At 43.6% G+C, this 22435-nt stretch overlaps 1 protein-coding gene across 1 annotated transcript; it reads right to left on the minus strand.

The window, feature by feature from the left end:
• Positions 1-225: 225 nt before the first annotated feature.
• On the minus strand, positions 226-21640 carry bmp7b (bone morphogenetic protein 7b). The gene is made up of 7 exons (XM_046397531.1): positions 20915-21640; positions 7795-7987; positions 6171-6319; positions 3600-3803; positions 2389-2465; positions 1676-1786; positions 226-1397 (listed from the first exon to the last, which is right to left on the minus strand). Exons 1-7 carry the CDS (start codon positions 21312-21314, stop codon positions 1248-1250), a joined length of 1284 nt encoding a protein of 427 aa, XP_046253487.1. The 5' UTR covers positions 21315-21640; the 3' UTR covers positions 226-1247.
• Positions 21641-22435: the final 795 nt, after the last annotated feature.

Consider the following 22435-nt stretch of genomic DNA (forward strand, 5'->3'; position numbering starts at 1 on the left):
ACAAACGCAAGGCAGACGCAGACGCGCACAGGAATACGCACAAGGTAACTAAACACGAGCATCAAAGCACCTCTCAGACAGATTTCAGGTCAGGAGGTAAAGGATGTAGCTACAATTCAAGAAAATATTTATGCGGGAACATGTGAGAAAGCACAACACCAGCATGTGTCTTCCATTGACTTGGCAATTTAATTGAGTTTTTCATCCAGATCAAACACACATCAGTGTGGTTTTGTTGCTTTTCTCCCAGTTTATTGTTGTACCAGTTCAGCAGTAAAACATGGTTGAGACATCGGAGAACACTGTCGAATGTCTTAGCCAGCTCTCAATAAATAGACCTTTTAAATATGACAGATTGTATTACAGCAGAGGAATATAAACCTGAAGATGTCTAGCACACAGAACAAAATGCTTTGTACAAAGCCCTTCTCTCGCTCTCTCTCTGGCAGTTCAGCTGATCATTGCTATAAAAATGTGCGTCAGGGAAAAAAGCTCCGACCGATGAAATATGCAGATATTTCCACAGGTCCAAGTTGTCAATTGCCTCCCACCATCGGCGTGTAGAGTAGATGTACACTTGTGGCACAGAGAGAGTTTTCTGTAAAAACTGTTTTCATTTCCTCAAGAGTTTGTGTGTGAAAGAAAACAGGCAGCATTACATACAGGAGAAAACACAAGTGACAATCCAGGAAATAAATACACTTCTTGTTTTGTTTGAAAAAAATTATTTACACGGTATTGTACATGAAAGAAATTCAGGACATCCATCTGGGTTTCTCAGTCATAAAAATATATATATACATACATATATATATATATATATATATAATAAAATCTACAGTAAAAGAATGAACTACAATGACAGTTACTGAAGTAAAAGATTGTTGACTGTGAATGAATATACAGTACAATCACTGCTTTTTAATGTCTTGTATACACAGTAGAAAGCACAAACGTGTGTGTGTGTGAGCGTGTGTGTTTGTTTGTGCGTGTCTGTGTGTGCTTGTGGTGAGGAGTCTAAACTTCATAGAAATTCCTGTTCGGCCGCTCAGCATCGTGTTTACTTCAGCACAACCTTGAAGACGTAACGAGAGCCTCTCCTGCACTCCCCACTTGAACTCTCAGATTACGTGTCAGTCTTACAATTTGTAATCCATACTCAACAGCAAAGAGACGCCACCTCTACTTCTGTGTGTGTGTGTGTGTGTGTGTGTGTTAGTGTGTCTCTGCGTGAATATGCTGACAGTCTAATGGCAGCCACAAGCTCTGACCACCATGTTGCGGTATTTCTTGAGGATGACGTTAGAGCTGTCGTCAAAGTAGAGCACTGAGATGGCATGGAGCTGTGTGGGGGCACAACAAGGCTTAGGAACCGTCTCCGGGTTAATAAAATGAACCTGGTAAGAGAAGGGGGAGAATTCAAATGCTAAATTCGTCATTGAATTATGAATGGATATTATCAAATGTTTGCATCACACATAAACTGAATCCACTGGTGAGGAAATAAAGTCTTGATGATGTCATGTCACTTTACTCCAATATACAATTTGCAACCATTTTGGATTATTAAATACAGTAGTTCCAACAGCAGCTACACTGACTTGACAGTTGATGAGATGATTAGACTCTTAACATGACTGCTGGGTTTTTGTTCCCCGCTTTAATGGTTACTCACAAGTGTTTGCACAATGGCATGGTTTGTGGCGTTCATGTAGGAGTTCAGAGGGAAGGCACACTCTCCCTCACAATAGTACGCCGCATATCCCTCTGGAGCGATGATCCAGTCCTGAGAGCGAGGAGGCAGACACAGAGACATTTAGGCTGGAGAACGTGCAGAATGGTGCAGTGTGCTGAAAACAGAAATACGACGAGGGGGAAGGTTGTGAGGGTATGCCTCAGCGTCGACGCATTTGTGAGGATTTGAGATGGATGTGGCTCATGTTCAGCTACATAAGTATAAATGTGGCTATGATTTGCTGAAGCTGACTTGAACTAAATATCAGCTACGATTGGCAGCATTTGAGTCACGTTTGGGCCAGCAGAGGGCCATGGAAACATAAGTTCTTCTCATTACTATAAAATGTCAAAATATGGAAAAAAAAATCTTTCAGGCCAAGTTACTGAAATGGCTTGTTTTGTCTGACCAACCCTCCAAAACATTCCAATAATTCAATTCACACATTAAAACGAAATTATCTACTTAATTTTGTGTCAGTAGTCACTTCATTGATTGAATCAGTTTAATATAAATGTGATTCATTATTTTGTGGTAGTGGGACAGTTCAGAGACGGGATTCTGCGATAAGACCTCCAAGCTGGGGTGTAAGAGTTAGGCTTCTGCTAGGCGAAGCACATTTTGGCTACCTGAGAGAGGAGTGCTTTCCGTACCTGCCACCCCAAGTCTCTGAAACTGACGTAGAGCTCATGCTTCTTACATGCCTGCTTCTGATCAGTGCTGCTGTTTTCTGAGGAAGAGGACAGACAGACAGACAGAGAAAGACAGGGACAGATTATACTTCTGTACATGTGCTATTATCCCATTCAGCTACAAGAGTACCTATTTACTGAAGTCAGACCCACATTTAGCCCGAGATGATAAAGAACAGACCAAAACACAGTCAGTATCCTCATACAAAACACTAACATTTAAACAATGGCTAAAGGAAATCACCTCCAGATACAGCAGCACTTTGGTAATTGTTTGAAATGAATAGGCCACCCTGCATAGAGGTCACTCTGCTGGGCTTTGAGTTTCCACTGGATGAAACAGATGTGCACACAGAGTAGGCTCGCCCCTCTTTATTTATTCTCTCTCCTTTCTCTTCACTCATTTCTTCTCTTCTCATTCATCTCTCCTTCATCCTGTCTGTGTGTGGAAAATGAATCGTCTGTTTCCTATCCTGTCTCTCTCTCTTCTTCTTCTTCTTCTTCTTCGTTTTCTTCTTCTTCTTTTGGTGACCTCTGGGGCTCTGTGTGGTTCACAAGTTCCTGAGAGTGGTTCACACTGCAAATGATCATGAACGACTGGTTCTCATCATCCAGTTTAAAAGACCACTGCTATCCAAAGTTCCAAACAGGCCCATTTGGCCCATGTGTTGCAGCAGCCCCGGTTGCCCCACAGCACACCGCAGATGTGTTCTGCCATAAAAGCCTGGGCTGCCTTACCTCCATGCAGGGAACTTGGCCCCAACTGCTCTGTAATGCTCGTGTAAATAAACAAAGACAGCAGAGGGATATTTGAAGCTCAAGCATTACTGTCTAATGTTTCAGCACTTCACATAAACACAGACCTCTCACACCTCTGATACAAAGACTCAGAGTATGCATTGCATGTTTTGTCTTGCAAGAATCACATCAGTTTCAGTGACATGCTTTTGGTTGGTTCAGGATATATTTCATATTTGGGGATTTTTGTGATTATTTGCAAGTCACTGAGAGTGCACACTGTATGTGCTGTTCCTTGAAAATCATCTCACATGGATTGACCAGTCATCTGTGTCCCATTGCATCAATGCCTCACGTCAATAAAAGCCAGATTAAACCAATGACTCAACACGACAAAAAACTGTGTGTACGGCACACACATTTTGCATGTTTACCTGCAACATTGGCCACTCTGAGCGCCTCTTGGCTTTTTGCCCCTTTGGAGCGGTTGGGGTTTCGCTGTTTGGCCCCCCCTGGCGCTGAACGGATGCTTCGCAGGTGCACCTCAGTGGCTTTGAAAAAGGCCACCATGAAGGGCTGTTTATTCTGAGGCCCACTGCGACCAATCAGCCCTGCCACACGAGGATTGATGCTCTCACCTGTAGGGGGAGACAAAGAGAACAGTACAACAGGTGCAGAATCTGTTTATACGGGGTAATGAATAAAGAGAAAGGGCATGCTTTTGAAATCAAATAAATGTCTCCCCAGTTGATGTCTCTCTATTTAGGGTTAATTTTGCATGTGTGCGGTCCTCTCTTCCCCGACTATGTCAGTAATGCTGCATTCAGTTTTGCAAATGAGATTTTCCTCTGTGAATTCCTTTCCCTTTTTCTCATCCCATGTCAACCTCTGAAATGCCAAGAACAAACGCAGCACTGAACATCAAAGCCTTTCTACTTGAGTTTTTTGTGTGTAGTGTGTGGGTGTGTTTGTGCATGTGCACTCCAGCAGGGTCTGTCTAGTTGTCACACAGAAGAATGTGTGTCTGATCACCGTCTGGTGGTAAATCAAGGCTTCTGGTCGCCGCTGGCGACGGGAGGTCCTGTGTGCCTGTCTGTACATGCTCACCTATAACCCTTCATACCCGATCCAACGTACAAACACACTCATGGATACAGCCTCTCCAGCCCTTCCCTCCCACAACATTAAAGCAATTCAGTGTCTGTTTTCCTCACCTAACATGTAACATCCTGCCATCCAGTGAGAGATAATGTTCTCAAACACGTTCTTGTACTTCACACTGTTTGTTGATAGTTTTCCACTGACTAACATCCAAGCCTTGTGATGACAAACTCCTGCTGAGATGTTATCTTTATGATAACGCAGTGTATTTTCTGCATGCCTTCTAATGATGCTGAGGGTATGACGGACGATTACGGGGATGAATGCGTGATGATGAATGATGAGGAGCAGGGTTTGATTTATCTTTGCTGTGTCCATACAAAGAATGAATCAACTGATTCTTTTGCTGTTAAGAGAACAGCCATGATGCAGGGTTGTGCTTGTTCAGAATGCAGAATGCAGAGCTTTATGTTTGTTAGACTAACTTGGATTTAGTTACTTGGGTCTGTTTGAAGAAAATTTTAATTTGATAGCTGTGAGTTTTCAAAGCACATGTTTGCATGGTTTCTGCCTGATTTACCTTGTGGAGGTAACTAATTACACGAAATAGACAAAGGTATCCAGACACACCTCTTTATGGGGCTGTTTTTCAGGGGTTGGGTTAGGATCCTGACTTCCAGCGAAGGGAAATCTTAATGCTTCAGCACACCAAGACATTTTGGACAATTGCTTCCAACTTTGTGGCAACAGTTTGGGGAAGGCCCTTTTCTATTCCAGCATGACTGTGCCCCAGTGCACAAAAGAAAGAAAGTGACATATTTTGTCATTGGAGGGAACTCACTCCAACGAAATTTGTTCTCTGCATTTAACCCACCCAAGTGACGTGCACACACACACAGCAAACCCGGGGCAGTGGGCGACCGCGTGCAGCGCCCGGGGAGCAGTGGGGGTTAGGTACCTTGCTCAAGGGTACCTCAGCCATGGACACCGGGACGGGGAATCGAACCAGCGATCCACCGGTTACGGGTCCGACACCCTAACCGCTGATCCACGACTGCCCCACAAAGCAAAGTCCATAAAGACATGGCTAGATGAGTTTGGTGTGGAAGAACTTGACTTGACCTCAACTCCATCAAACACCTTTGGGATGAACTGGAACAGAGATTGTGAGCCAGGCCTTTTTGTTCAACATCAGTGCTCACAAATGCTCTACTGCATGAATGGGCAGAAATTCCCACAGAAACACCCCAAAACCTTGTGGAAAGCCTTCCCAGAAGAGTTGAAGCTGTTATAGCTGCATAGCAGATGTATTTAGAATACACTGTCAAAGTCCCTGTTGGTGTAATGGTCAGGTGCCCCAATACTATTGTCCATATAGTGTATCTTTACTTCTCTTATGTAACTATGTTTTCAAAAAAGTAGTGTTCATCACTGCGTTTTAAATCAAGTATAAATTCTATCAGCTACACATATCTACAGTAATATTACTTTTTACACTTTGTTTTGCAAATTTCGACCTTAAGGGTTACACTGAACTCGACTCACTTTACTCAGTCATAACTGGCGGACAACCAGTGACTGCTTTGGATACTTTAATTCACGCTCACAATCCTTTAATTATAATTAAGGTAGTTACCATTTTCCACTACGTACACCTGTGCAAAAGTACAGGTTTACAACACCCAATTGCAATGGATAATATCTTTTTCAAGCTTATAATTTTTGTTTACCCTCCGTTGATTCATCTCTATGGTTATTTTTCTGGTTTATGTGTATCTTTACTCCCTTCTTCTCCCTTCTTCATCTTCAGCTGTCTATGTGTGTGCAGAACATGCCACACCAGTAACACTGCCACCTGTGACTTCCTGCATGCCAGGGAATTGACTGATCTGAGTGACACTAACCATTTGTGCTCTCCAGGGCCAGCTGTAGACCCAGGTTCCTGCCGGGGTTCAGGACCCAGTGGTTACTCGTGGCTGTCACGTCAAACACCAACCAGCCCTCCTCTGCAGCCCAGATCACCCGTGAGTCCAGCAGAAACAGGTCTGACTCCCTGGAAGAGGCCACAGAAGACAATCAAAGTTCACACACTTAAAGTCAAAGATGAACATAAGTCAACAGGGATTATACGAGCAATTACCATGTGACAGAGTGTAAACTTTAGTGACCGAAGCACAGAGAAAAGTAATGGAGTTGAGAGAGGGAGTCAGGGGAGTGTGACGGAGTGAAACAAAGAGACAGAGAGAGAGAGAGGGAGAGAGAGAGATGGAGCAAGAAAAAGAGTGAGGGAGGGAGGTGGGGAGGGCTCCAGATGGTGAGGCCCAGGGGAACACTTCATTTTCTTAATTGACAATAATGGCTTTATAAACGACCGGTCCTTTCACACACTACACACAGTCCATCATTGGCTGGAATTTTGAGGAAGAGCAAGAAAAGGCAAAGAGAGAGAAAGAGAGGGAGAAAAAAACACATCTGTGAAAGAAGGACAAACTGTGTGAAAAGTTACAAGCAAAATAGCATATATCTGAGTCAATCCTATTGTCCAACACTGAATTCTGGACTTTCTACTCTTTCACCATCGGAGACTAAAATGCCTTGTTCTTCATGTGGCCATTCATGTTTCCCGACCTATTTTCTGACCGGGCAGATAGTGTGTCACAGAGCTCTGGTTCATTCATGTACCCAGGCCCGTCTCTGGCAAAGGAATAAATGACTGTGTTGTTCCTTCTGGACAACAGAAACCTTTAGGAGGGGTTGAGGAGAGCAGGACATGGGCCGTTCCAGAGTTATATACACCTTTTGCATGGCCCAGATCAGCCACATGGAGAAGGTGGGGCTAAAACTAGCTCTGATTAAAGCAGCTTCCAGATAAGGACAGCAATTTCCTGAGTATGCTCATTTTCATTGTTGATAAAGATGTTGATTTCTGTTTCTGCAAAATTTCTATGTCATAAACCCATCCCCCTCCATGTTAGCAGAGGTGACACAGACCAAACTAAAACCTCAAAAGTACAGGTCAAATAAATTTTTCCCAAAGATGGTTTCTGTCATTTTAGGCAGTTCTCATCACGCCAGTGTATGTTCACGTGTTCACTTTTCTTATAACTTTGGTTTTAATTAGCTATTTGATGCTCTGAATAAGGGGGTTAAACCCCACGATTGACAGCTGAGTGCTGCTCTCAGTTGGGCTACATGGGTGTGAGGGTTGGAAGTGGACTCTGCAGCCCCACCTCCTGATCACAACTGCATCAGCTCCGGCTCCAAATGACTTCACTTTGACGCAGTGAAAGAACTGTCGTCCATCTTTATGTATGTCAGTGTTTGGGAATCACAAATGCCTGTATAAAACTTCACAGCACACCAATCAATAGTCTTGACCAGTGAGGGAGGGAAGTGAGGGAGCAACTGACATTGCCATCCCTAGAACCACACTGCTAACATAGCTAAAAATAGATGTTGATCAGTGTACTAATTGATACAGCACTATTGAGGAATAAGAAAAACACAGACCCAAACGCTCATGCTTACCTATCAGAGTGTTCCTCCAGCACCTGATAGACGCTGATGCGGAAGGTCTCATTATCGTAACGTTCGTGGATGAAGTCTTTATATATACGAAACTCAGCAGCGGTGACCGCCTCGCCCTCTGGGATCCGTGATAGGTCGAATCGGAACTCTTTGTGATGCCGCCGCACTGGTAGGAATTCCTTATCATGCTCCACTGCAAAAAAGAAAAGAAAAGCAGAAGAAGAAGAAGAAGAAGAAGAAGAAGAAGAAAATCAAACAAAAATCCATCATCGAACAGACTATACACACACAAAGCATGCTGCTTCTTTTCACATAAGCTCTAGTGCTCCCTTTACCAGCGGAGATACAAAATGTGTGCAGCGAGACACAAAGAGATAATCTGGCTTCATAAGAAACTAAAAAGTGTTTACGTGTGGTGCTGAGATGCATCTAACAGCAAAACAAAAGGCCTACAAACGTCTGCAAAAGAGGTAGAGAACAAATTTCTTTTCCTCTCACATTTTCAACAATTTAGTCTTCCTCCATAGTCCATCAGTTGTTAGCAAGGTGCTGACATACCTTGTCAAACCGTGGATCAGTCCCAGATTAAAGACGACTATAGATATGCGGTACACATGTTGGCTTATTATTGAAACATTTATGAGGACTAGCACTAAGAACAACGCATCTGGTGCACACCGAGCCAATGATAGAAAGATGCAGGCAGACTCTGACAGCTTTATGAGCCTCTTTCTTCTCCCTCTCTTCCTCTCATTGCCCCAGAGAGTCATCCAGACTGCCCTTCATCTGGTTCTCATGAGTTGGGGCTCCATGTTTGGTGCACACCAGCCTCATCTCCTCTTCTCTCTTATCCCCACATCCCAGCTTTCCACCCGCCCGGCCCCCTCACACGGCTAAGATGTGCCCCCCCGCCCAAGCCTGCTCCTCTCATGTTCCAGCAGGATATCCCAGGGGTCAACGCCTTGTCCCTCATCATCTTGTGGTCTCCCTTCACTTCCATCTTAAGTAACTGTCAGACAGACCCCCCACACATACATGTATACGTACAAGTACAAACCGATACATAAAGACAAACACTAAATAATTAAATGATTTCTAAGTTGAAAATTAATTGACAGCAATTTTCATAATTGGTTCACTTTTTCAGAGCAAAAACCCAAGCTAAGTCTCCTCTAGTTCAACATTTACAAAGTGCTTTACAAGGCAAAGAAAGCAGAAAAAACAGAACATTGGAAAACTGAATGCCTTTGGGGTATCGGACACATTTTTTAAAAGTTCTTGAAAAGTGGTCAAGACATTTCAAAGTGGTGGACCGACTGTCTGGCCAACAAATTAACAAATGAATCAGTAATGACAATAATACTTGTTTTTATGATTTTATGTCAACCGTGAAGGAGAGTCCCCTACACTGATAATTTATTGGTACTCAACAATTCTTTATCAGAACCAACTGTTTTTGAATTCTGCACCCCTTCTCCACTCGGGCAAGGGGAAAAAGAAGAAAAGTTGCTAGCCGAGCTATCATCACACTAATGGAACACAAATACACACACAAATATTACAATTCAAAAAAAATTCTGACGACAGCATAGTTACTCTATACTAGCTGTGCAGTGATGTAAATGTTCTCCATGTTTAGCTTCACAGTGCAGTGTGATTTCTTTCACAGCACACCTGCCTCTTTGTCTTCGTCAGCCACGGCTCCCCTCTTTCCTCATAAGTCGTGTTCCCAGTGGACTTTGTCCACTACATATCCTTTCATTTATGTTTCTATTAAACCCAGTTGCTGAAGGACATTATACAAAGACAGCACTGTGAAACGACTGGCCAGAGCAGGAGTAAAGAAAGGATCTAATTTCTCTTCAGTGAGGGACAGCTCTGCTCTCTGGCCCAGCTTTAGGCTCCTATTGTTCTCCATCTGCTGTGGACACACTGGACTGGTTTGAAAAGCTGTTCAAGGTTGTGTGGACTTCACTGTAGACCTTAGTTCATCGCCACTTTCACCAACACCTCGGCTTTCATTCTGCTTGTCCATTCTCTGTACAATTCCTGCACTGTGGACCACTCCATCAAGCAGAACTTTCATCAAGTCACCACCCTCCAAGTCACCTTTTACAACATGTCACTGAGTGTGTTGACAATGCATGTATTACTGCTGAGAAAGACTAAAGCTCCTGAGAATCACCAGTGTGGTTTATGACTACATCTGCAGCTCACCTCACACTCAGACTGTATACTAGCCCATTGGTTTGTGACCACTTACAGCGAAGCAACCATGACCTGTCCCTGACCCTTGTGCACACGCCCAAGGCCATAAGGCATGAGACATTCAACCAAAGTGTATTTTCCTAGACAGCTTATTTGGAAAATTTCACTAAAAATGACCTTTGCATCGAAAAAGTTTCAAATATACATGCATATAGTACATTTTTCATACTCCTTTAATCATGACTCAAAATTTCTTAATGAATTTTTGTTGTAATTTTATTTTTTAGAGTTTTCAGTGAACAAAGTTCATTATACTGGTTTTTTCGGGGGGGGGGGGGGGGGGGTCATATATTTACAATATTTGTTGATTTATTTGTATTACCATTTTTGTTTTATTTTCAGTCTTGGGAACATTCTCATTTCTCCTTTATACCTCTCTGCTCCAGGCTCTCCCCTTTTGTCTGCCACACCAGGGACCTCTCCCTCCTCCTGTAACCCAGTGCAGGTGCACGCCCTCTGGGGGAAAAGCCAGAACTGCTCTGTAGGCTCTGCGGCAGCCACCTTCAGTGTAAAAGCTCTTTATCTCCGATTGTGAGAACAGCTGGATGCTGCTGTGCAACTCCAACACTAACTATTGCTCTGCATCACTTTCCATTTCCACTCTTCAATGCTTCTTGCTCTTCAATGTTTCATCTGAACAGTTGGAGTGAAGATGAGAGCAGCCCACAGAGTGTAGCGTTAGCCTCTGCCATGATTCTGCCTTTGTCTCTCCATTTCTTTCTCTTCCCTTACAGGCCATTATAGTAGAATGGCAGTCATTAGAAGAGGGTAAGAGGCACAGTCAAAGCCAAGCGAGTACATTTATGACTTCCTCTGGGAGGAAGTGAGTAGCCATTGCCCCACCTGTGTCGCAAACACACATACACCACAAACATGGTGAACACACCCTCTCATGCCACATGAGTCCTTCATTCTGAATAGCCAGCGTCCGGATCGGTTGCTGTTTACACACACACACACACACACACACACACACACAAACAACTATCACACAGTATTTCCTGTGAAGCGAACAGTCTTTTGCGTCACAGCACAGTAACACAATCATTATGGGTTTCTGTAATCCATAATTAGAGATGCAACAACACACACATGCAAAGAGACAAACACACACAAGCACACAAACACACAGTATACACATACACAGTGAACTGCTTTTATCATTTGGTCTGACATCTGATTTGCTTTTTATGCAAACTGCTGATGATGCACTGTTATCCCACATCATTTGACTTGTGAAGGCCACACACGTGCAGAGCGGCACACATCAGAGATGTCGAGATGATTATGACTTCCACATCCTCCAAAGCTACCATGCACCTGGCAACCAGAGGGTTACTACCATATGAACACTGTGTTAGCATCTTTCAAGATTCATGTCTCCTCACGTGGCACACAGCTTCCTTATCATGTTCTCCACTACTGAGTCTATGCCTGGTAACAGCTAAAACCTCAGATCTTTTTCCAGAAAATAATCAACAGTGATTTAAGGTTCATTACTCTACAACCATGTAGTGTCTTCTGAAATTATTTTCACTTTACTGTGTTCTTATTCCTAAGTCTGTTTATATTCTATATTTTTCTTTTTCAAAATCCCATATGCTGTCCTGCTGCTTTAAACTAGCACACAAAAAATCTGGAGCTATAGTAAATAGTCCTGCATAATTTTACACCAGTTTGAGTAACATTTGTTTTAAAATGTTCTCAGTTGATCACAAACTAAGTAGGGACACTCAAAAGTAGTGAGAGACAGACTAACTCACTACTTTTCTAAACCAATAGGTTTTAGGACAGTTAAAACAAAAAACAAAACAAAACACAGAACACCAACCGTCTTATCCATCAACTATTATCCATGCAACTCTTCTTGCATGTCTTTCTTTTTCTCCCTTTTCTCTGTTCTCTCCCTCCTCTCCCCCCTCTCCTGCCAGGCCTGTAGACCTAAGACACTTCTGACACCTCAGGCTCCGGAGCAGCAGCGGACGAATCTGACGGCTCGCATTAGCGCAAGTGTCTGTTCAGAACCCTCACACCCCCTAGTCCCGCTTTGCACGCTTCCGCTGCTCTGCAGGGGGGGGTTGGGGGCTTCACCCCTGCCACTACTCTCACTTCCCTCAGCTGACAATTTAAGCTCCCCGCCCCTCCCATCCCACCTTCAGTTCTCTTGAGATAACTGTGCCACCATTACCTGCACCTCATTCTGCATCCCCTGTAGAGCCCATTAACTCTGCCAGCACACCTGGTTCCCAAAACCAGAACTAAGAAGGCATAAAGTCAATAAAAACACCTGAAGATCGTTTCGTGACGAGCATGTGGAATTAAATGAAGGGGATTGTAACTCCACAGAGTCATGCCTTTGATTGATTCACTATAATGATCTGTCTCTTTCTTCCTTTCTGTTGCTGTGACGCTGACAATGTTTTAAGTGCAGTACTGGGAACAAGTAAGTCATCATTTCCATAAGCAACATGGAGAGAGGGGGGAAAAAATGGAGTGCAAGGAAGGGGCAGATTGCTCAAGATGTTTATGCTATAAAGAGTAAGGAGGGTTTGATCTCTTGGGTACTGGGTGACTACCCACAGTAGGGCGATTACCACGTTAGGAAACATCCTGCCCACTGGCAACTACTGATGACATCATGCCTGGGTGATATATTTGTACTGCTCCAGGGGCTGACAGCACTGGCTCTCTGGGACAGGGTCAGCAGAGTTTCATGCTGTAACTTACCCACACTTAACGATCATCAACTCACCACAGCGTGCATGTGCATGATCTCGTTTTGCCTTTGAGCCTGTGTGCAAGTAGGAGCAGCAACCACAGGAAGAGGAGTCTTTACATTTAAGACTTGTGGTCAAACCAAACCTTTCTGATTTTTCTAGCCTCAAGGCAACTCAGAGCTCTCAGATTATACTCACAAGTAGCTTTGTTGAACTCTCCCTCTCCCTCTCACTGAGGCCATTCAACATGCTTGCCCTGTGCACCCATAAACTGCAGCGATGGGTTCCACCTCACGCTTCGCTGGGCATCATGAACCAGAGATTTATACTGGATATGTAACAGCCTGGAACTCACAGGAATGTATCTGACTGTAAAGCCTCTCTAGCTCTGTCCTATGCAGAGCACCCACGCAGCAGCTGTGTTAAAGGGTCCACACCAACTCCAAAATCATTTTCTTACTTCATTTTACCGATATGAAGCCATGTAGATTTTTTTTTTTTTTTTTGATTTAAAGGAACAAATCCACATTTCAGGAAGTATGCTGCTTTGTTGGTTGGCAAAGAGTTAGATGAGAAGATTAACACCACTCTTATGAATATGAATGAATATGAAGCTGGGGGCGACTGAGAAGCTCAGCATAAAGACTGACTCTCTCCAAAGGAAACAAAATATACCTACCAGGACCACTTAAGCTCAAAGTTTAACAAATGTTACTTGAGGTACAATTTCTTTGATAAAAATAAGTGGCAAGAGAGAGAAAGTATGCCGTTTTTTTATGTTTCTATTACAATTTCGATGGACTTCTCCTTTACTGTTAACCGAAGTGATGAATCTGAAGTGGCTACACTACAGTGACTGAAAGGCCTGCAGGACAAATTGAGTCATCTCGGAAATTCAAACTTAGACATCATCATGTTCCCTCAAAGGAGAAATTGTACATAAGTGAAAGGCAATGGTGAGAACAAAGAAACCGCATCCTAAATCTTCAGCGCTTATTGTTCTCTGCTGTGTGAAGAGACAGGAATGACGAGGTGTTGAGCGATCTACCCCAAGCAGTGATGGATGTATCACTGTACTAATATCGCTTCCTCTTGACTACGGGATAAAACAACTCCAAGACTTGGGACCAGAGCAATTCAGTTTCCCCCACTCACTCTTCCCCTCATCCCCTCGCTTTTATGTTCTTTAATTTTGTGGCCGCAGGGGCCACACCCTCCTCGACCAGCCAAGCCGTCTCTTATTATAGACCTCAAGAAAATTCACATACAATACGTACAGCACAAAGAGACCCACAGATGTCTCTACATGGTGTCTACATAAAACTTTTTATAATTTCTATCTACATCTCAGAGCAGCATCTTATGCATATGTGACGGGTACACTGGCAACCAGATTTTAAAAGCCTGTCGTTTGTTTTAATTACAGCTTTTTAAAAATTAACAAAAAAAAAAAAAACACAAGGAAAATACAGCTGCACAGTTAACTAAACAAATAGAAACTTGCCACATGTAGTTCATATTCCATGCTGCAAAATTTCATCACTTATCATAAAAACCCTTGTGTTGAGTTGTTGCTTGACTTTTACAAGCTTTGATTTGGCTGGTGGAACCTGGTGAGGAATCTGGTCAGTATTACGGGCTTCCGCTAACGCAATCTTCTGCTCTGAGAAGTAACACACATCACACAGTGCAGCTGGTGACTGGGCAGGGTAGGTGGCTCTAAAATAGTGTTTTACTATGCACAAACACACATAACTGCCCTAACACGGACGCTCTAAAGGACATTATGTTCCCACAAGGCAAAGAAAGAAATGCACTGGGTTTCAAATAATGCACGGCATCCATTTGTGAGCCACCTATCCTCTCTCCTGTTCCCTTGGCCTTTCCTTTCCTCTCTCCTGTCTTTTCCTCTTTTCTCATTTCTTTTACCTCGCATCTCCTTCCCCCCCTCTCCCCTCAGCCCTGTCAGTGCCCCAGTACCAGGCAAAGAGTGCTGTATTTGTTTTTGCAGCAGCGGAGCTGTTGGTCCCAGGATCTCTGGCTGTGCTCTGGCCCACATCTGCTCTCTCAGCTTCGCTGCTTGGTACTCGCCATCATGGAAGAGCAGGGGAGTCTTATGTGCTGCCGGCTGCTGATAAGGCAAGGCCAAAGTAACCCAGATGAAAGAGAAGTGGCGAAACGGGTGGAGGTATCATTCATCCTGTTATCATTCACTTTGCACTTTTTATGACCTCGCAGCTCACTTTAAAACATTAATTATTCCTCTTTCTAAATGCATTTTTCAGCGATGGTATATTGTCTTCAGGGCAAATTTAGAACTAAATTAGAGCTACTTTTGCAGAGATTGAAAGAAAAAAGAAAAAGGCAGAGCAGGAGAGTGAAATTATTAAAAACTAAAATAAGCCCAACATTCCTGGCAACGAAGGAGGTCCGTCCATCACTGAAGCGGGGCTAGAACGCCCACTGCTTAGTACATCTGGGCTTTTTGACCACTCGCCACATTGTCAAGTCCCACCCGCAGAGTGTTTCATCATCTCTCCCAGCAAGTGCCTTAGCCTGGCCAGGAGCACAGAGGCTCTGCTATGTACATCCAGATGTCATTCTGCACTCCTGAGTTTAACAGGTGAATCTGAGAGATGATAAATGGAAAAAAAATATGATTTTCCTGGATCTCAGCCGCTGTAGACATTGTAAAGCTGCCTGAAGCTTATGAGAGGAGAGATTCTTTGTCTCCATTTGTGGTATTTATTTACACACCAGACCTTAATGTAATATATCAAACTGTGGAGGACATTAAGAGAAATTACCTGACAGGAAGGTAGGGCTATCTGTACCAACTGTTACATTCCTCTGCTTCTGCTCACTCCTTGTCCAGCAGAAGGCAATAAAGAATGCACTCAATAACACTAATTAGCTCCAGAAACATTCCTTTTGGGCAAAAAAAAAAAAAAGAAAGAAAGTGTGCATTTCTCTCCTCACATAGCCTGTGTATACACACACACATGTGCTTTTAGTCCACTGGGAGTGTATACAGAAGCGATTACATAAATCTGCAGGAGGGAGAAAGACATACTAACAGTGTCAAGAACAGCCTGCACACACAGAGGAATGACAGGCCTTCATCACACTTGTGTTTTAATTTTCTGGTCCTCATGTGATGAGAAGACCCCTCAAACTCTTTTGGGGAAGTAGCTTCCAGTGTGAGAAGGAGAGACTGAGACAGACAAATCCATCAACTTACAATAACTCAGCAATGAATTTACATGTGTGTGTGTGTGTGCGTGCATGCGTGCATGTATGCATATATGTGTGTGTGTGTGTTTATGAGAGGGAGAAGGGGTGAGAAATGAGGTAGTGAGAAAGGCAAAGCTGCGGTTTGGGTTCAGAGAAAGTGTGTGTGTGTGTGTGAGAAAGAGAGAGAGAGAGAGAGAGAGAGGGAGTGGAAAAACACAGCAAAAAAAAAAAAAAAACTTGAGTAAGTGTTGAAATGTTTTATGTCTGGAAGCACGGGAGGTTTAAACCCCTGGAGGTAAAGGCCGGAGCAGGAGGTTGGAGACTAAACACCACATGACACCACTGGGGCTATATGATAACTAACTAATTAAAACTAGGCGGTCAGTGTTGATAATCAATACTGTTGGTTCAGGAGGGTAGGGAGGGAAATTTGGTGTCAGATGGTCCTTTGTGTGGGACAGATTGGAGACAGGGCCAGACTCGATGGTGGAGGCTGAGATGTGGGGACTTGCTGGACACGGAAAAGATAAAGTTTCTCCCCACAGCTGCTTTGGCCTGCAGTCAGAGGGAAACATCTGTATTAACCTCAGCACCATGCGCTGTGGAGAGGAATGCAAGGAGCACAAGAGAGAAGGGTGGGGAGAGAATGAATGGGTGATATGAGTAGGTCTTCTTTTTTTTCAAGAGAGAAATATTAGAGCTTTTCATTTGACATTGCGAGAGCGGATCTCTCTGTTTCACTGCTATCAGCTATAAAACTACAGCTGCGTGCCTCTAGCGTGACTGTACAGTGACAAAACAGCTTCCAAGCACGCAGCCGTGAGTGCGTGAGCTGGTGACACAATTATGTCTGCAAGCCAAAGCATCTAATAAATACAAACTCATTTACCAGTCAGACATTTCTTTCTTTCTCTCTATTACCTTCTATTAACACGTTTTACTTAAGCAGAATGAACTGACAGACAACCGTGTGGCAGCTCCTGTGGGAGCAGACGGAGGGCTCTGAAAGGTGGAGGGCCAGGTGGTGCCCTGCCAGGTCACCAAGGTAAAGTGGAGGATAATTACCTGCTAGTGTAGTGACTCACTCTGCCAAGTCTGTATGATACGTCTCCTCCTCATCTCTGATCATCGTCTCAAATCATTAGATAAATACAGGAAAAGTTTCACACTACCGCGAAAACTGATGAGCAACATCACTGCTTGACTAACCAGATGTTGCATATTGCAACAAATACAGAAAGAAAGAAGTTGAGCTTCGTTCGTTTACTGCTTTTCAACTCTGTTTAGCGAATTGTATCACATCTGGTACAGATTAAGAGCAGAAGAACACTGAGCAATTAAACGCACCGTGGTAGCACATTTTTTTCACTGACTTGATATTTGTTCACTTTAACAGCATCCCTTCTGAGTGTACAGACACACGGGCTGCCTTACAGCATAGGGAAAGGAAGTTGGAAAGCATTAAGAAATGGACAACACAATAAGTTATATAATGTACATAACAATATGTATATTGTTGGTTTTGATCTCTTCATAGGATTGGTTGGCAGTTAGAAAAGCATAAAATACCATCAGTCCTTTACCTGAGAACAAATACATGGCACGACCACATCATCACAATAAGAACCTGCCAGCCGCAGGAGAACAATTACACTGAATTATTGGCCATGTACAGACAAAAACATGGTTTAACAGTTGCCTCTTCTCCTCACAGTGACCTAAGGCTATGTTTAACCATGCAAGACTCCATGACACCAGAGAAAATAAGGAAGCTGTGACTAATGCACCTCATGATAACATTTTACAGTAAAAGACTAAAACCTCCCTCCCACACAAACACAGGTAATGAGGTAGCTACTGTGTTTCAGTCATCCAGGATGTAAATAGCAGACGTCTAAGTCACAGACCTTTCCTGTGATCTAGAAGGTGTATATGAGCATTTAAGTTTGGACATTATGAGCGTTTGTACATGCGCCTGGATGGCTGTGTGTGACTTTAAACATGAAATGAACTGCAGCTCAGCACAGGCCAAAGTGGTGGCCAAAAGCTCTGGAAGCTGTGGTTTGTTAAGGAGGAAATGCCATAATTCACAGTGGCTGAGGGCTAATGCTGCCAGAGACCACGAGGACTACATTAAATAGCCAAATTATTACCAAAAGGATTTGTATGTGTGTCAGTATATACTATGTGTCTGTAGACAGACCGATGGACAGAATGATAGATGAAATTTTTTGAAATGTGGGCAAGTAATGTGTTAAATGCACCTTTTATTTTTTTGCTTACATTGTTTTATTCTCTTCTGTTGCCACCTTGAGACACAGGGAATGTGTGTGCCGCATTAACTTACTGGCGTGTTATCATGGCACACACCCAGCGCCTGGGTGACCGGTGCTTCATGCAGCAGTGTACATTCTGAATGTATGTTGTAAGCCATTTACACAGCTGGGCTTTTAAACTGAAGTCACTCAGTAAGACGACGTCCCTGGCCTGGGGTCTGTCCCAAAGCCCACACCCGCCCGAGCTGGCTACACCAGAGTGTGCAACACACACACACATGCTGACACGGTGTATCAGCTGAGTGGTAATCATGAAGAAAGATGAAGAACTAGTGAAAAGATTTTTTTTTTAATATGAGGCACTGGGTGGGTTAGTGCATTGAGATAGACTCTTTTATGGGTACATCCTATCACATCAGATACATTCTTGGGATTTTGCCTTTAAATAAAACAAACCAGTGCATGAAAACAGGCCTCTCAGGAAGCAGTAACCAGTGCACAGAGTCTGACTAATGTACCTTGGCACGGTAGTTATGGAGACATGCAAAGTTTTGAGGGACAGTTTTTAAATAAAAGCCACACTCATTTTGCTCTCAGACAACCTAAATAAGAAAACAAACCCACAATGAGCAAAAGTGGAAAGGCAGGAATTTGGAGAGGAAACAGTCAATCCGTTTGATAGCCATCTCTTTCTTCTCTGTGTCCCTCTCTCCCTCATGTGAAGGGTGATGATAATAATCTGCTGTTTTGAATCAAGCCGCCTGGACACATATTTGATGCTATTACACGAGGCAGAGGAAGAAGCCAAACAATGAGCCCTAGTAATAAAAGCAACACGTGGCAGAGAGCAGGAACAATGCAACGACAAATGTTCACTTTATATCCAAATGAGCGACATATACAGAAACGCTGATCATGTGCCATGAGGAAGATTCGACCTGGGAAAATGCCATCAGTGATTACATTAGCCACAAGACTTCAGGGAGGCAGTGTGACTGTTTTTCCATGATCCCCTAATATATTAAATAAAAAATGTTCTCTCTAGCTGATGTGACCCATCTTTGTTGAGATTTTCTGTCTGCTTTGGGCATCAAACAAATGGAGCGAGTCCCAACCATCTCTCGTCCTCCTTTTTCTCTCTCAAAAGCTTTTTTCCTTTCTCGTCCCCTTGCTGCAGCCTCGGTCCTTGACTTTGCGAGGCCCTTGACTTTGCGAGTCTCTGTGGTCAAATCCATCTGTGTCACAGCCTGTCAAAAATAGTCACAATGCAGCAGCTCCCACAGTAATTACACAGTGCAGTGGAGGAACCAGTGTCACCTCCCTCTCTCTTGCCAAGACGCTCCAACAATGATCTTTCCAGGATTGAATGTAAACTTCCAACTTTTTGCAGAAAGCTCTCAAAACACTGTCTGCTCAAATTTTTTTCTGGTTTTTTTCTGCCCAATGCCAGTTGTGTTAATACATTAACACAGCTACTCATTTGGAACTAAAGTAAGGGCAGTTGCTGTGACTGGATAATTTATAATGCAAACTGAATTATAATGACATGTATATCTGTCCATAAATCTGACAACACCTGCTAATGTTGTGAATACTTGCACTTAGCAACCTCTGCTTATTGCTGACAGCAATAAAATAGTCCAACAGACTCTAGTAAACATTCTGATTAGATAAGCACAGTGCACACTAAATAAAACTATTCTATTGGAGTGAAGCGTCCTGTGATCACTGTGTGATCAACTGAGAATAAGCTAAATCATCAGTGACTTGCATTATTTTGCTCTCTGAGCACCTACTGATATCTCCAGTTTAGAGCGAAGGGAGGACCCAGTGCACTTTGAACCCAGGCTGCTGTTGACTTACTCATTCTTTAGATAAGACATGGTTGACATATTAGCTGTTGTCTGGTCCATCATCCTCAGCTTGAGCACCTGAACATTAGCTGGTTGCACAGCTGTTTAACAGAGAGGGACACTGGAATGTGACGCTCCTGGAATTAGCTAGAAAACTGTGCCGAGTTCTGTGTAAACATGGTCATTGTGCCAACATGGTCAAGTCCGGTTTGTGCATGCAGGTGTAACATCAGAAAAGTACACATGCTGCTCGTTAAGGTGAAGTAACAAGATAAAATGCAGCGACTCCACAGTCACTCATAGATAGTGTAGCCTCTGACTGACAAAACCATGATGGATTCCAAACACCAAAAGCGAGGGGAGAGTAATACTTACAGCAATAAATCCACTCTGCTAAAGAAGCACTCACGTTGAATTACAACATATACAAGCTGATGACTTGACAAAAGCTATAGAAACTTAGACCCAAAATTGTGTCAAAACTTTGTGTGTATGTGTGTGTGTGTGTGTGAGACAGATTTAAAAAAAATGATTTAGACCCCTGATCTCTCTGGCTGTCAGTAATCACTTAAGCATACTGTATGCTAATGTCTATAACAAAAATATTATTAGGCTATTAAAATATCTTCCTTGAGAGGATCGACAAGGACTGGACTGAGTGGTAGTGCACAATGACTATATCATTACATGTCTGAATCTGTTTGTTTTGTTGTACTGAACTGTTTTTCAACAGGTTCTGATCACACACATGGTGAAAACATAAGAAACCTACCTAAATTGACAAAGCTCATGACCATGTCTGCATCGTTTAAGAAGTTGTTGTCTTGGAGGCTGGCTATCGGGGGGCCCTGGGTGGTGAAGACAGGCTTGTAGGGGTAGGAGTATCTGTCCTCGTCCCCTTCTGTGGACATGGCGTTGTACAAGTCCAGCATAAACATCGGGGCAGCGTTGTGCTTTCCATGGAGGTGGGGACGCGGCCGGTGAGGCAGCCCCAAGATCGAAAGGATCTCCCGCTGCATCTCTCTGCGCTCCTGGCTCTTCAGCCGACGGTGGATGAAACTAGAGTGGAACTCGTTGTCCAAAGTAAAGTTCGTAAAAGCTGTGTCTGCCAGGACGCAGTAGCTCCAAATCAAGAGCAAAGCGGGAGTACGTCTATCCAAAATCGGTGCCATGGTACTCGCCGTGCGTAATTGCGCCCAGTTCTGTTCGCCGAAACTCTGGAAAATGGATATTGAACTTTTAGCGACAGGCAGCCTGCGTTCAATATCCAAAGTCAAGTACGGTCCCTCATGTTGAGTGAAGTGCTCACAAATAAAACATAAACTTCACTTCAAAGTCCTTTTATTGATTGCTTTTCTGGGCAGATAGTCTTCGCGCGGTCCCCTGCCCTCATCCACAACCTGTGGCCAACTGCTACCAAGCGTTGTGCAGCCTGCAACTGCAGAGTGGAGGCTGCGAGCGGACACGAGCAAGTTCTGAGGAGGCGCTGTGTGCTGGGAGGAGCAGCAGAGAGGGAGCGAGGGAGAGAAAGAGACTATGTTGTGGTTGTCTAATGGAGATAAAGCGAAGCTGGCCTTTGTTACGAGTTGGAGAAGAAGGGCTTGAGGCTACATGTGCAAATACAAAACGGATTAGGACGGGATTTGTTTCATGATGCTCTAGTTTATTATAAAGCACATTTCGTCACTCTTTTCCCACAATTCCTAGAGCGTGTAAGCTTTGTGTGGATTCAATAATGACAGATGTGCAGAGAGTGACAATAGGCCTTTCAGTGTTAGTGTGCTTATGGAAAATAACAGACTTCATATCAGAGAGCAATTACTTGCCTGTTTGGGCGAATACTTCAGTACTGGGGGAGACGTTGCAACATGTAGTTGTAATACTGCCACTCCAGTCTCTCAGTGATCTGCAGGTGCACTCTCTGAATACCTTGCTTCACATGGTTGTGGGACTTAAAAGTCAGGTGTCTTTTGATGTCAAAGAGGCAGTTTTACAACCTCACAACTGCCATTTCATGCTGTATTTTTAAAGATATCCAAGTTTTCTATCCCCACTGCTGGGGCAGGAAGTTTGTGACAAAGGCAGCGGTGCACGGACAGAGCGCAGACTGCGAAGGAGGGGTGCAGATGTTTGGCAGCTGCTTCATCCCTCCATCTGCCCCCCTGGCCCCAGCACCTCTTAAACACCACACTTTAATGGAACGCTTCTGACCCTCTTGTGTGCTCTGCTCTCACTGACACAGGCGGAGAAATTTCAGATGGGCCTTGCACCAGGAATGACCACTTTATCAGGA

The sequence above is a fragment of the Scatophagus argus genome, chromosome 8 (genome assembly GCF_020382885.2).
Source record: "Scatophagus argus isolate fScaArg1 chromosome 8, fScaArg1.pri, whole genome shotgun sequence".
In the NCBI taxonomy this organism is placed as follows: Eukaryota; Metazoa; Chordata; class Actinopteri; family Scatophagidae; genus Scatophagus; species Scatophagus argus.

Excerpts from the sequence above, each read along its gene's own strand:
- bmp7b (XM_046397531.1), bottom strand. The coding sequence starts at position 21,314 with ATGGCACCGATTTTGGATAGACGTACTCCCGCTTTGCTCTTGATTTGG. Across the intron at positions 7,988-20,914 it reads CATGAGCTTTGTCAATTTAG|TGGAGCATGATAAGGAATTC; the intron begins GTAGGTTTCTTA and ends TCTTTTTTGCAG. Across the intron at positions 6,320-7,794 it reads CTGGAGGAACACTCTGATAG|GGAGTCAGACCTGTTTCTGC; the intron begins GTAAGCATGAGC and ends GGCCTCTTCCAG.